We start from the raw sequence: 14606 nt of genomic DNA on the forward strand, positions 1-14606 counted from the left end.
GGAGTGTGAGTGTTAAGTGTACCTTCGTCAGTAGTGTGATGGAAGGGCGCGTCTCTGTCCCGTCTCTGCGCCGTCAATCCAGATACTGCGCACTTTATACTCGGAAGCCGCTTGATACACTTTAAGACAGGCGCCTCAGGGAGTGATCACACCCTCGGCACGACTTGCCTTTGCCACTGTTACGTCTTGCCTTGATGCACATTAGCCGATAACTTGCTTTGCCATCACTGCCTCTTCCTCGTCTGTTCTTGTGAGTTCTGTGCGTACAATGCTCAATCCTACGCGAGCAAAAACAACTGCGGTGCAAAACATGATGTTGCAATGATCTTGGCTGTCACCTTGACAAAAGGAAAAAAAAGTTTAGTGGTTAAAGGTGAAAGAGTCACGATGCTCCATAACCTCGCCTGACAAGGATTCATCTAAATATTGGATGACTTCACGTGGTGACTTCAACGCGTTGTGTTTTGTGCGCTTGCGTTTGGGAGACGCTGGGGAGAGGAGTGAGTGCTCGTGCTGGCGTGGCGATGCTGCGAAGAATGATGGTTGTTTTAAGTAATGATGCTCGGTGAGTCCTAGCAGCTTTAAATATTACATTGGCCTAGTTTATAATCCTGTAGGCAAGCGGTGATGAGTTTTTAAGCTCTGAAAATTAAAGAACATAATATCAAATCTCAGTGAGTCCTTGAGTCTTGAATTAACGAATGGTGTGTGTTGAATGGAGATGGGGTGTTCTGAATGTGTGAGTAGTGGTGGGCGGATCATAGTGACCACTGTGGAGGGTCTGGTAAAGGTGTAATGGTGCGATACAACCGGACACTGAAAAAAAAAAAAATAATAATAATAATAGTAACTTGGGATTATTTGTCAGGACTCAAGGATGGCGCGAGAAGTGAAGACCTCTATATATTCTTACCTCGAGATTGATGAAGCCACAGCGAGTCTCGGACAAACCTGTTGATAAAACGTTTTTTTTTTTTTTTTTATCCTTACGTTTATGGCCATTTTATTGGGATATCTTGGTGATTAATTAAAATGCCTTGAAGGATGCTGGACACAGGCATAGGAGTAGGAGGGAAGGAAGCTCACAATGGCCTAATATTCAGTCTAATGTGATCTTACGAAATATTTTCCTTCTCATGTAAGTAACTAAATGGCAGCACAAGTGTTTCTCTCATGCATTACTCAGCAGCCAGTGGAGATAGGTGTGCTGTGTTGTGCTGTGATAAAAGTAGTCTTGCTTAGTTAGACCAGAAGAGAAGTCGTTGTACTGAGAAAATGTAAAATGTATCCGATTCAACTGCGCATGTCTCCACTTCTAGAAATGGCTCGCTTCCTGCATAAAACTTGCCCCCTTGGCGAATATTTCCTTAAAATCACGCGAATCGAGTGGAATTCGGACACAGTAAATAAGTCGCAGTCACTCCCAAAATCGTAGTCACAGAAGTGTCTTGCACATAGCCACTCATGACCCGCCCACCCGTCCAACCTGCTCACACCGGCCTGGAGGCGGCATGCGTGCGGATTTGTGTGATGCACGTGGTGTTGCTTAGGCCAACCTGCCCAGGGTGTGAGTGAATCAAGGCAGGCAGGGTTTATAAAGTTCTGTAAAGAAATAGAAGTCGACTAAATTAGAATTAAGTCTATATGACTATTTAGCAGTTATATTTGTTATCATATACAATATATATCATCCTCTTTGCTGTTAGAATTGAGTTAATTGGCAGATATATGAGTATATTTAAGTCAGACTGGTTCCCTGTGTCCCTGGCTTGACGTCAGCATCCTTTGCTTAACACTTTCCTACTTGCCCAGAACTTTGTACTTCCTCATGTCATGTCCTTCTTTGATAATTGTCAGACTGCCTTCCTCAGGCTGACCATTGCCTCTCTATCACCGTGCGCAGTGGTGATAGTGGTGGTAGTATTCTCATATTTCTCTCTTCCTGTGAACACGAAGACAGAAACAGTAATATGTATCATGCTCGTAATACATAATTGAAGTCCACGTCTCAGCCGCCAACCATCTTGCGTCACGAGAAGGGCATCACGCCACGGGAACCCTCAGGCTGTTGCCGTCTGCCCAAGAGGCCTCATCAAACACTCTCCCCCAACCGCCAAACATGAAAAATTATATCTCAACATGACTTGGCTTCGATTCGTTCCTCCAACATTTAGGTGAAGTGAAGCAAAAAAAAAAAAAAAAAAATTGTAAGTCTCATTCACATAATCTTCATACTGCAGTTCGTTCTCAGTCCACCAGGAGCCGTAGGGAGCTCCTGAAGGACGTTTTAAACAGGAAAGAAGCCATTCGTCGCCACTTCACCTGTTCCTCCTTTCCGCTCTCCCCCGTCACCGGAGGAGAAGGGCACACGCAGACATAACCCCGGAAGCCTGGAGGTGAGGGTGCCAGACGAGGTGATATACTAGCAGTCGAATCCGAACAAAAACTTCCCTGGACTTTGATCACCTCTGTGTCCACAACGGCGTCAAACATTAGCGGCCTTGATTGCTGCTCTGACTTTCCTGTCTCGGCAGGATACGAGCACGTCTGTCCTGCCAACTCAACCAGATGTTGTTTTCATATTCTCAGCAAAAAAACGATGTCTTTGTTCTCTGTTCGTGTAATATTTGCTTTTCAACTTTTTTCTCGCTACTTGTAGGTAATGTGTACTATTTCAAAGGCAAATTTGCATTTGTACAGTTGAATAATTGAGAAAAAATAAAAACTGAAGACTAAATGGCTGAATTGTATGTAGGTTGACTTGCTTCTGATTCTTTGCAAACCACGACTATGAGTATCATTTCACAAAAGCATCCACATATCGGTCGGTGCGCGTCATCATACAACAAGGTGTAACGGTAAGCCATTATTATAAGGTTCAAAAACTCGTGTCCTCTGGCAGCTTCCGAGATGTATCAAGCGAAAGCACAGATCATCCTTCCCGAATACGGCTGAGGGGAGTCCCCACCTGGCCATTACATGTGAGCAGGCATCGCCGGGTGTCTCCGCTAACGGGACTTGAAGGGACAGAAAAGCCAACACGATCATTATGTACTGCTGTTGTCTTTCCGTCGTGCTGTCTCGGATCGCACTGGACACGAACCACGGGCATTAGAAATCATTATATATTTTGGATACATGCTTGTTGCTGGACACACACACGCACAATACCCCCCCACCATCTCCCACCTCTCTCTCTCTCTCTCTCTCTCTCTCTCTCTCTCTCTCTCTCTCTCTCTCTCTCTCTCTCTCTCTCTCTCTCTCTCTCTCTCTCTCTCTCTCTCTCTCTCTCTCTCTCCTCCCCACCAGTCGCTTACATCTGACACGTTTGCTCACCGTCTGGGAAGGGGGAAGAGGGTGGGGCTCCAGGCCGCCGCTAGCTTGGTGTTGACGGTAATCAAATTATACGTTGGTGGAGGACCCAGCCAAGGCCGAGGCCGGCACTCGAGGTCACCGTCTTGGTGCTCACTGTTGCAACCTCGGCCGACCCAAAGGCCTCTCACTCGCCCCCAGCAAAGGTCACGCACGCCTTGTCTTCCTTCCTCTTGGTGTCTCCCAATGATGCGATACGTTTACATAAATGCGCAGATACGTGGCTGGTAGTACTTATTCGGTGAGTTCTCGCGGTGCATTAAGCTTCGCAAGACGTGTTTTTCTTCCAGTCAGCATCCGACATCGCATATACAACACGTGCACCCTTCTTTGTTGTTAATAATCTTGGTTAAGGTCATGCTCCGGATGTCTCAAGTGCAGTGACGTCACGTTCTCTTGGTGTTGAACGCATGAGGGTGAAGTGATGCTTTATTTCAATGAGGTGGTGATAGGAACAATTAGCAGCCCACTGACCCCTCCAGCTGTTGTGACGCTAATGAGGTGGCAGACCTTGGTGCCGCGTAGGTCAACGGGGGAAGTGAGGCAACACACACACACACACACACACACACACACACACACACACACACACACACAGGGAGAGAGAGAGAGAGAGAGAGAGAGAGTCTGCGTGTGAATAAGAAAGAGAGAGCGTGCATGCATTTGTTCATGCAAGTTCATACATAAGCATTTAGCTGCACGTATTTATTTGGAAAGGGCATTCATTTATCTATTTTCCTTGCATATAAATGTTCTTTCCATTTTTCTTACTTTATACACTTTTGTCCACTAAAGATTTTTTCGTTCCCTTTCCTGCGCATCAATAAAAAAAAAATATATATATAATAGAAAAACCCAAATATAAAAAAAACTTGTATTCTAAAGCTTCCATATTTTTGTAGCATTAATTGGAAAATCAAGTAACCCGGTATGTTTTCTGGCACGCCTTTCCTTTCCTCTCCCCGCCAGCCCTCCGACCCTTAAAAAAATGTAGAAAAAATAGTGTGTGAGCTGGACACGCCACACGAGCCATGGGAAAACCTTGGGCCATAAAACAGAAGAGAACAGAGCAGGGTTAGTTCGAGACCGGGGTTAAAAGGGTGGGCAGCCGCGGCAAAGGGGTGAACCTGGAGTTTGACCCCACAGTACCACAACACTGATTTTGCCCTTGTTATGTCCCCCTCATACTTCCCCCCCTTAACTCCTGTTGCCCCGCTACACCACCACCACCACCACCACTGCCACTACCACCTTACAGCTCCCCACCGGTTCCTTTTTCCTTTTCCTCCCCTTTCCCCCCTTCTTCTTTTTATCATGTTTCTTTTCCCTGACTTCCTTTTATCTTTGTTGTTTTCCCTCCCCGCTTCTCTTTTACCTTTGTTTTACTCACTTCCCTCTTATTTCTCTCCTCCATCACATCACATCCTCCTATATCTTTGTCTTCTTTCATTTCGATGTCGACTTTTCTGTATTGTATCGTTTCCATTCATTTCTGTTATTGTATCGTCATCACGTGAGCTTTGTTGTGCTCTTCAATTTGCGGGTGAGATAGGGACAATTATGAAGTTCTGCTGTGATCTTTACTTGTGTATGTATGTATGTATGTGTGTGTGTGTGTGTGTGTGTGTGTGTGTGTGTTTGCTACATGTGCGTGGTGTGAAAGAAGGAGGCGGCTTGGCGTGCACTCGGGTAGCCGTGCACAAAAGCCCGTCATTCTTGAGCTGGAGCACGTGAAGTCAAATGTGCGTAGGGTAGTAGACGTGCTTTGAGCAAGACAACGTGTCGAGTAGATGCGCTCGTGAAAGAAACCACCGGAGCGGCCTGATGCCTGTCCACTCATCGCACACTGATGACGGCTGACATGCGCCTCCCCTCTCCGCTTCCTCCCTTCCTACCTTCTGTCCTCCCACCCCCTTCAGCGCCTGCCGCACAACATATCGTTTTCTCCTTCCGTTAAGAAACACAATGCAAGGTTACCGGACGGTGGGCAAGGGTTGTGTGGGCCTATGCTGGGCCAGGCCTACCCGAGGACAGAGAAGGGTGTACCGTACCGAGGACAGGAATGGGATAGAGATAATAGGAAGGAGGGTACGCAGGTTGTGGGTTTTAGTTAGATGACAGTAAGACTAAGACTGAGGGTTGGGGAAATTTTACCAGTATACAGAGAAGAAGAAAGAGAGGTGGAGGGAGGGAAGGAGTGAAGCTGGTAAGAAAGGGAAGGAGGTATGGGAGTTTCTAAGTTTATTGCCTTGCAAACAGTTCTTTCCCTTTAGGCATCTTGCTGTCCTCTATCACGCTTTCTTCACTATGGCTAGGCATGCGTGTGTGTGTGTGTGTGTGTGTGTGTGTGGATGTATGCCTTTGCCACGTCATCATACGCACGCGTGCTCTTACGCACACACACACACACACACACACACACACACACACACACACACACAGACACACACACACACACACACACACGCACACACACACACACACACACACACACACACACACACACACACACACACACACACACACACACACACACACACGATGCATCTTTTAAGAATCCCTCGGGAGAGTAGAAACTTGGTATATTTTGAGTGGTGGCGGTGACGTGAGTGGTGCGTACAGCGATCGACTGGCCCTCCCGCTCACTGGCCGTAAAAGAATGTCTCCCCACAAGATTTTCCCTCGAGCCATCACGCCCCTAGCGACAGAGAGAGAGAGAGAGAGAGAGAGAGGAGAGAGAGAGAGAGAGAGAGAGAGAGAGAGGGGGCTTAGTCCACAACCCTTTGGAAGAGTTTAAAGCCTCAGCGGTCGGCGTGTCGGGGGGCGTGGTGGCCAGTGTCCCTCCGCCGCCCCCGCACCTGTCATGGAACTCGCACTACCTCTTTTTTTACCATTTTGTTGTCATCGTGAGAGATGCACATTGTTAACTCTGGCCTCTCGTTGCGTCATCCGTGGCTCTCAGCTGGTTTCCTAAGCATTAGAAGCTTCCTGTCTCGTCTACAACGTATCATACTTTTTTTATTATTTCATCGCGCCCCATTACATTCCTTTCCGTACGTCCTTCATGTGACACTTCAAATTTCTCTTGAATGCCTGCCGCCGCAGTGCCTCGAGGCAAGGTAGCTACTCTTGAGGGAGTTTATAACCTGCTGTTAGAGTGCGCTTCCCTCTTCCCTCCCTGTAAGCCCGTGATCACCCCCTACCCTCCTCCGAGAAAGGGAGATTATCATCATAATAATTACCCCTTTTAGCAGCGTCCACCTCTCACGTACTCAGGTAAACGGCGAATCAATTGCACCTGGGGCAGGGGATATTGTCGGTACGAACCCTCCCCCATGTTGGAGTACAACGTTTAGGAGCTAAATTCTTTGTCTGTCTCCTTTTTACTGCGGTGAATTGAGTTTGCAGTCACCTAGTGTTAATTGAATAGTTTCAGAACGTCACGACATAGTCTTAAATAATAGTCTTGGGCGCCAGCCTTGTCTGAGAATCCAACTCGACTGACTAGGAGAGGCAGGGGCAGTCAATACAGGTTAGCCATTAAATTCCTTCTTCTCTTGCTTCTCCTCTTCTCCTCCTCTTCCTACTCCTGCTCCTCCTACTCTTTATCATCATCAACATCAGCATCTTTGATTCTGCAGAATAAAAAAAAAAGTCATACAAATAAGCTACATAAATTGATGTAGAAGTTCTGTAATATTAGTAGTAATATATAAGTGGCATTATCAGTATGAGTTGTGGGCATGTCTTGAATTTCCACGCTATCTAATTAACAAGAAGAACGAAGGATCAGTGAGGAGGCTAACAAGTGCCCGTAATGTGTTGGTAAATACATGTAATATTGGTATTTAGAAACACATTGTAAATAGTTAAACATTTTGTGCTACACGATGAAATATTACGAGAACCAAGTGTGTGTGTGTGTGTGTGTGTGTGTGTGTGTGTGTGTGTGTGTGTGTGTGTGTGTGTGTGTGTGTGTGTGTGTGTGTGGGTTTACGACATGCAATAGTAGTGAATCAGGGCAAGGGTATTACGTTGGAAAGGAAGGGGGAAGGGGGTGGATGCATGGTGGTAATACTGGTAGTGGTGGAGGTGATGATGGTGGTAGTGGTGGTAGAAGTAATGGTCCCGGTGATGGTTGTGATAGTGATAGTCCTGCTGATGATGGTGGAGGCACTGAAGCTGCATTAATCCCCCGCAACAAGACCAAATAGGAGATGAAGAAGGAGAGATGGAGGAGGAAGACACACACACACACACACACACACACACACACACACACACACAGAGAGAGAGAGAGAGAGAGAGAGAGAGAGAGAGAGAGAGAGAGAGAGAGAGAGAGAGAGAGAGAGAGAGAGACCGTAGGAAAGATAGCTGCACATCTGTCTCCGTTACCCTCAAGTGTTCTGTGCCATTGGAAGTACTAATCAGAGCTAAATTATGATGCTGTTTATTTGTGGCTGTAGGAAGTAGGTGGGAGAGACCAAGGGAGGGAGGCGGGGGCAAGCGAGGACGTCCTTCACAACTGGAGTTAGTGGAAAGGGCGCCTGGGTTCATGGTCTGTCTTGGTAGTGAGTGGGCTTGCTGCCTAAGTGTTCCACCCTTCCTCCACACACACACACACACACACACACACAGATAGAGAGACGTATACACGCACGTACGCACGCACTCGAGCAAGCACGGGGACGCGACGAACGCACACCATCTCTCTCTCTCTCTCTCTCTCTCTCTCTCTCTCTCTCTCTCTCTCTCTCTCTCTCTCTCTCTCTCTCTCTCTATCAATACTCCTTCTCTCCTAACAACTCACAGCTTCAGGTCAGTATCGGCCACCCATTTGTTCTATTCTCCGTTCTTCCTTCACTCAGTCTTAGAAGGAAGGACTAATTACGTATTGGAACTCCTCAGGCTAGCACGGGAGAGAGTCATCCATCAGAATCAGTGACTTAGGAGCCGCAGGGATACCGTAGAGAGAGAGAGAGAGAGAGAGAGAGAGAGAGAGAGAGAGGGTGAGGGTGGAAGCAGGGGACAAGCTGGATAGAGAACCTGTGAATTACTTACCTTTCCGTCCTTCTATTTTGCTCTTTGTCGACACTTCCATCTGTCAACCCTTTTATCCCTCATCCCCGCAACCCTCGTGCTCTCCTTCCCTCCCCCTCCCTCTCCTAGCTCTCCCATCCCGTGCTCCCTTCCTTTCCTTCCTCCAGCCACTCACTACTCACTGTCAAATCCCGTAGAGAGTTCACGGTGCATAAGTCATTGGCGTGTGTTCCTTTCTCTCCTCTACTTTAACACATTTAGTGGAGTAAAGTTAAAATCGGTTCAGTTCGAGGAAGTGAGGCAACGGGAGAGACTCAATTGATTACGAAGAAAATACAAGGAAAGACTAATGATTTGAGTGTGTGTGTGTGTGTGTGTGTGTGTGTGTGTGTGTGTGTGTGTGTGTGTGTGTGTGTGTGTGTGTGTGTGTGTGTCTGAGCGCATGGAGGGTGGAGGGTTGACGCTGGGTAATCCTTTATATGGGCTGTTGGCATTTGTAGAGTGATAGCTTTTGAAGGGAAAAGGGAGGTATGGCATCTCTTAGCCTTAGCCAGGTAGGAGACAGGATGAGGAGGAAGAGAAGGAGGAGGAGGAGGAGGAGTAGAGGATTTGGAAGGATGGATTAAGGAGGAGAAGGTTCTTCCACCTCCCTCTTGGTCCCCTTCCTCTATCGAAACCTTTACCTCCTCCTGAGTCTCCTTCCCCTCCTCCTCCTCCTCCTCCTCCTTCCCCTCCTCCTCCTTCCCCTCCTCCTCCTCCTCCTCCTCCTCCTCCTTCTCCTCTTCCTCCTCCTCCTTCCCCTCCTCCTCCTTCTCCTCCTTTCTCTCCCCTTCCTGGCTGAGATTTACTGGAATATTGCTCAACACGTTCCTGTTTTATGGATCCTCGAAGGAGTGACGTGTGTTCCGGCAATGTTTCATACTTTAGTGGCTCATTTTCATTGGCGAGGGATATGCATGAATTTTAATCAAGTGTGGTTCAGTGTTCTGTCATTTTATCTAATCAAACAGTAGTTTTTTGATTGGCGAAGTAGCAGCCACGCCTTGCAATTCCATCCAGGTCGTGAGTTATGATACAGAAGGTAGAGGAGAGCAGGCGTGAACGATATATTACACAGTCATTATAGTTGTCACTTTTTTTCCGGGTATTATTACGATGATCAAGCTGGCATTAACGTCCTTCCTCCCCTCCTCCCCCACCCCGCCCCTCTCCCATCGCCACCCTGATCCCCCACCCAACTATCCACTCAGCCACCCAACCACCCACGCCCTTTCAACCCCTCCCTCCCTTCCTCCCTCCTGCCCAACGCCTCCGTGACTCACTCAGGAAGTCATGAACACCCACCAAAAACACACCAGTCTCCTTCATCCCTTGCTTCCTCCCCTCCCTCTGGTTCCTTCCCTACCCCCGGCAAGAGAGCTCGAAAATAGAATAGAGCACCAATGCATGGAGTCATTACGCTGCCATGCCGTGTGTCCTTCTGTAGTTAAATTGTCATCCGATCCCTGGCAAGTGCCGCGACACCCTGAATTAAGGCTCACCGAAGCATAAATTGGCGCTCAAACAAGACCCTTATTTCTCGGGGAGATTTGCGATTACTGCCCTTAATTACTGTTCTCTCCCGGCGCTCTCCCCCTATGCGCATTACCGCTGAGTTACACCGCCAGCCTGCGCCACACACACCCTCGTGATCCCGTCCTGTAATGATAAAGATTACTGCCATGGGATTTTTACCTTTCCGGAAGCTGTCGGTAGAGGTGAAATTAGTCACCGCGCTACGCTGTTTGGTTGTGTGTGTGTGTGTGTGTGTGTGTTTTTCCTTTGGTAATGCAGCAAGTGTCGTGGGTCGCCCCCGCTCCTCACCTCTACCCACCACGACCTAATCAGGTTATGGAAGTGCTGTGTTTTGTTTTGTGCCTCGTTATGTTGCTGCATTCAGGTTTTAAGTTAATTCTCATTATTATGGCTTTTTCATGCTCATTTCTTAGAGGATGTGTATTCATCCTGCGTTATTCAGCTGCGACGAGCCTTCCTGCAGTACGTATTTCCTTGTAAATTGTTAGTAATTCACGTTGTTTCCCCTCTTAAGTGTCTTGTCATGATATTACGAACATAAACGCCCCAGTAACTAAATATAGGCTTGTTGTTGAATCTTTATCATGGCATCAGCTTGTTCGGGAAGGTCTGGACTGCCAAAGGGGAAGTCAGAGGTTCCTTGACGCTGCCACGCCGTGAAGGAAAGCGAGGCAGGCAGCCAAGCATCAGTGCGTGTCATGTTGTCTTGGTCTCCTCTAAATAAAAAATCTCATCCTTCAAGTGTAAGGTTTTTCAAGTCGAATTCTTGGATTGTGAGCATTTCCTCTGATACGGCGACAGGACACAAGAGAATGTATGCTAGAGGTGGCGATACTCAGGAATTAGTGACCGATAAACATTGTGGTGATAGTGATATAGGATTTAGTAAAAGAAGATTCAAAACCTGGGCATGTCAAAGGTAAGAGTGGAAACGACAGCCACAGATACCCGCAGTAGTTAGAAGGAATTTGTATAACTTGAAAACACTAAGCGCAAAGAAGTGTCCCGGTTACTTCCGCCTCGCCTCGCACTGAATGATGTTCGAGTTTTTCTTTTTTTTCACCATTTTTTTTCCTCGAGTTTTGTATTACACCCTGCATTCCCTCGAGCCTGAAATACCTGTGAAGCTTGGACCGGAATCTTCTTTCACCTGCGAAGGCAAGATTAGATTGCAGTCGCTCTCACTACCGAAAGAGGGCAGGTGAAAAATGAGACTCGACTGACCTGTGTTCCTGGTCAGCGCCACGCCAATAAAAAGAAAAAAATCCACACGTATTGCTTGCAAGCGATCGAGGGACGTAACGGGAACAAAAATACTGAAATAAAAATGAGAAAGAAATAACGTTATGGAGGGTGATAGAAAAAACTGGATTGTATAAAAACAGAGTTGGTTAAAAAAAAAGTAGTGAGAGAAATCCAGAAAAAAGAGTATTTGACCTGCATTGTACAACCGTTGTGTCAGAGTCGCTTCGCTGACAGAAACCAGAGCTGGTGTGAGTCGCTCTTCCCTGCTGCCTCCACTCCCAGCGGCACCACCTGTTGCTCCATTGCCTGTCGCCGCCCCCGCCACACACGTAAAAAAAAGAGAGAGGAAAAAAAGAGAAAGAGGGGTTAGGGGAGAGAGAGAGAGAGAGAAGGAGAGAGAGAGAGAGAGAGAGAGAGAGAGAGAGAGAGAGAGAGAGAGGAAGAGAGAGAGAGAGAGAGAGAGAGAGAGAGAGAGAGAGGTGAACCTCCCCCAGCGCTATTGGCCGCAAGTGAACATGTGGGCCATTTTCGATCATATCCCGCAAAAAGGCTGAATCATCTCTGGAGGCAAAAAGAGGGAAAAATTGAAAGCTAAATTTCACACCCGACTTCTCCAGTGAGCTGGGAAGAATCGAGCCTCTCCGTCGCGCCTCTGATCACTCCCTCCCTTCCTCCCCTCTACTCCTCCTCCTTTCCCTTCAGGCCTCTTCTCTCCTCTCCTCTCGCGTCCCTCATCCACGATCCTCATTCATGTGTGTTTTTTTTATTAGCGTCTTTATTTGTGTTAACACCCCCTCCCCCCTTTTGCACATAATACGCCCCCCCAGCCCCCGAAATCCCATTGCGGTTTTTCAATCTTGATTCTTTTTATTTCCTTTATTTTCCCGTTGACTTCTCTTGTATCCAGTTCCTCCTCCTCATCCTCCTCTTCCCCCTCCTTTTCTTTCTCATCCCCGTCGTTAGTCACGCTTTCCCCGATACAGAGACACTGGCAGCATCTTTCCACCTCATTCAGTGACAAGTTTCTCATTATCTTGAGGTCAACACTCCTTGTGCACCGTGGCAAGCTACTCATTGCGTCTGGCGGATGAAGCGCTAACCATTTCCTGGCCAGTTCTCTCAAACTCCCATCATTTATTTTGTTGCCCTTTGTCTTGCGTTAATTTCTCTGGGAGCTGAGAACGTAGAGAGCCTTCATTACTTGTGAATGATATATACACTTTTTATATATGTATTGCTTACTTAAAATCTTAAAAATCGAGACCCACCCTTCCAAAAAAAATGTATGAAAGGATGATTTAAAAGAAAAGGAAGTGCCTATAGCAGCCTTCCCTCCTGATGGTTCTGTTTTTGCATGTATTAATTTCCTCCTTCCATCCGTCACTAGCATTACCAAGTCCAAGACGACCAGTGCGTGATAGCGACAAGGAAGATGTTGTCGAAGGATGGCCGCGACGACCTCTGCCTTATGGACTTGATTGGCAGCCTCCTGAAGGTGTGTGTCGCTGTGTGTGTGGGGTGTGGATGTCGGGAGTGTGGATGTCGGGTATAGGTTTGTACATGTGTGGGCGTTTGGGGTCGTTTTTTCGTGTGTTTTAGACTGCTTTTGGACGTCTGTGTGTATGTTTGTGTTGAAATGTTTGCGTTTTGGCGAGTGTTGTGTCTGTGAACGCCTCTCTCTCTCTCTCTCTCTCTCTCTCTCTCTCTCTCTCTCTCTCTCTCTCTCTCTCTCTCTCTCTCTCTCTCTCTCTCTCTCTCTCTCTCTCTCGTGTGCCTGTGTGTGCCGCTACACTCCGGGTCACCAGAAACCACAGATTTACGGTTCAGAAGCTGGCTGTCACACACGACCTGGCTTGCGGGCGCCGGCGCAGAGGTGTGGTCTGATCTGATCTCGCCCGCCTACTCGTCCTCCACTTAACTTGGTATACACACACACACACACACACACACACACACACACACACACAAGCAGTTATTTTCTCTTTTCATAATTCATAAACACATCAAAAGGCATACACAACCTTTCACCAGCCCTTCTTTGCTTCCGTATTATGTATATCAAACAGCTACATTTTGTCCATCATCATATTTCTTTTTTTTTTTCTTCGTGCTCTAAACTTATTTATTACTACCTTCGTTTCGTCACTTTATCCCCTCTCGACACGCACCTCTTTGCCCCAGGAGAGCAGGATGAAGGAAAGGAACGGAGGGGGACAGAAGAGGAGAGGAAGGAGAAAGTGAGGGAAAGGGTATATCTATGTCACCTTAATCAGCCTGACGGAGTGTAAGTTTTATAAAGGCGAGTCCTTTAAGGAGCTGCGAGAGGGCGTGTTGGCCCAGACCCGAACTCGGCTGAAGACAGTCGACATATCAGAGTGGAATAATAATGAGGTTCTGATTGAGGATTAGAGAGAGAGAGAGAGAGAGAGAGAGAGAGAGAGAGAGAGAGAGAGAGAGAGAGAGAGAGAGAGAGAGAGAGAGAGTGAGAGAGAGAGAGAGAGAGAGAGAGAGAGAAAGAGAGAGAGAGAGAGAGAGAGAGAGAGAGAGAGAGAGAGAGAGAGAGAGAGAGAGAGAGAGAGAGAGAGAGAGAGAGAGAGATTGATGCTTTCTAAATTGGAGAGAGAGAAAACAAAAGCGACGCCTCTCTGGTGTACCCAGCTCATTTTATGCAGTTGTAATTGATTAAAATCAGAGGTAATCATCCCATTTACAGACACTGACTGTTTTCACCTCGAACACTCTGCATTAGTTACTCTTATTAAGGACTGTGAAAAATTTATTTTGAATTTACATATTTTAAGGCAGTATACATACAGAGAGAGAGAGAGAGAGAGAGAGAGAGAGAGAGAGAGAGAGAGAGAGAGAGAGAGAGAGAGAGAGAGAGAGAGAGAAACATGTGACCCGTGGCAAGAGCTTAAATGTCGAGTGATTTTCTCGTTTCCTTTTGCATCTTCCCTCTTCTCGTTTTCTTCTTTCACCTCCTCTTGGCAGTCCTCTTCCTTCCTTTCAATCCTTCTTCTCAGAGAGAGAGAGAGAGAGAGAGAGAGAGAGAGAGAGAGAGAGAGAGAGAGAAACCAGGCAGCAGATGCCAAATAGAGATCTACTAAAATCAGGAATCCAGCCCCATCCTGAGCCCCTCTAAGACCCTCACCACCACGGACATTTCAGCGCATTTCATTGGCGATTCATGGACATTTGTAAATTAACAGGCATTTTTATGTTTCCCTTAAGGTTTTCACGTCCCGCTGCCTCCCATTCTTTCACTTACGGGACGTTGTTTTCACTTGAGAGGTTGTGGTATGGAGCCGCAAGAAGGGGTTGGCTTAGTGATGTGGTCCACGGCGTCGGCAAACTCGGCTCGTAGAGAGAACCAT

At 47.2% G+C, this 14606-nt stretch overlaps 1 protein-coding gene across 7 annotated transcripts in view; it reads left to right on the forward strand.

The window, feature by feature from the left end:
• LOC135105504 (zinc finger protein rotund-like) overlaps positions 1-14606 on the forward strand; it is a 143544-nt gene that overhangs the window by 78542 nt on the left and 50396 nt on the right. For 2 of the 7 annotated variants that reach the window (XM_064013642.1, XM_064013643.1), the window contains exon 4: positions 12620-12727. The exons of 2 other annotated variants lie outside the window; for them this stretch is intronic. In XM_064013642.1, the coding sequence (XP_063869712.1) occupies positions 12620-12727 (108 nt within the window). Of the gene's footprint in view, positions 6-470; positions 566-12619; positions 12728-14606 lie in introns of those variants that run through there. 3 more of the 7 variants (XM_064013641.1, XM_064013645.1, XM_064013644.1) reach the window with 3 other exon arrangements.

The sequence above is a fragment of the Scylla paramamosain genome, chromosome 12, assembly GCF_035594125.1.
Source record: "Scylla paramamosain isolate STU-SP2022 chromosome 12, ASM3559412v1, whole genome shotgun sequence".
Lineage (NCBI taxonomy): Eukaryota > Metazoa > Arthropoda > Malacostraca > Decapoda > Portunidae > Scylla > Scylla paramamosain.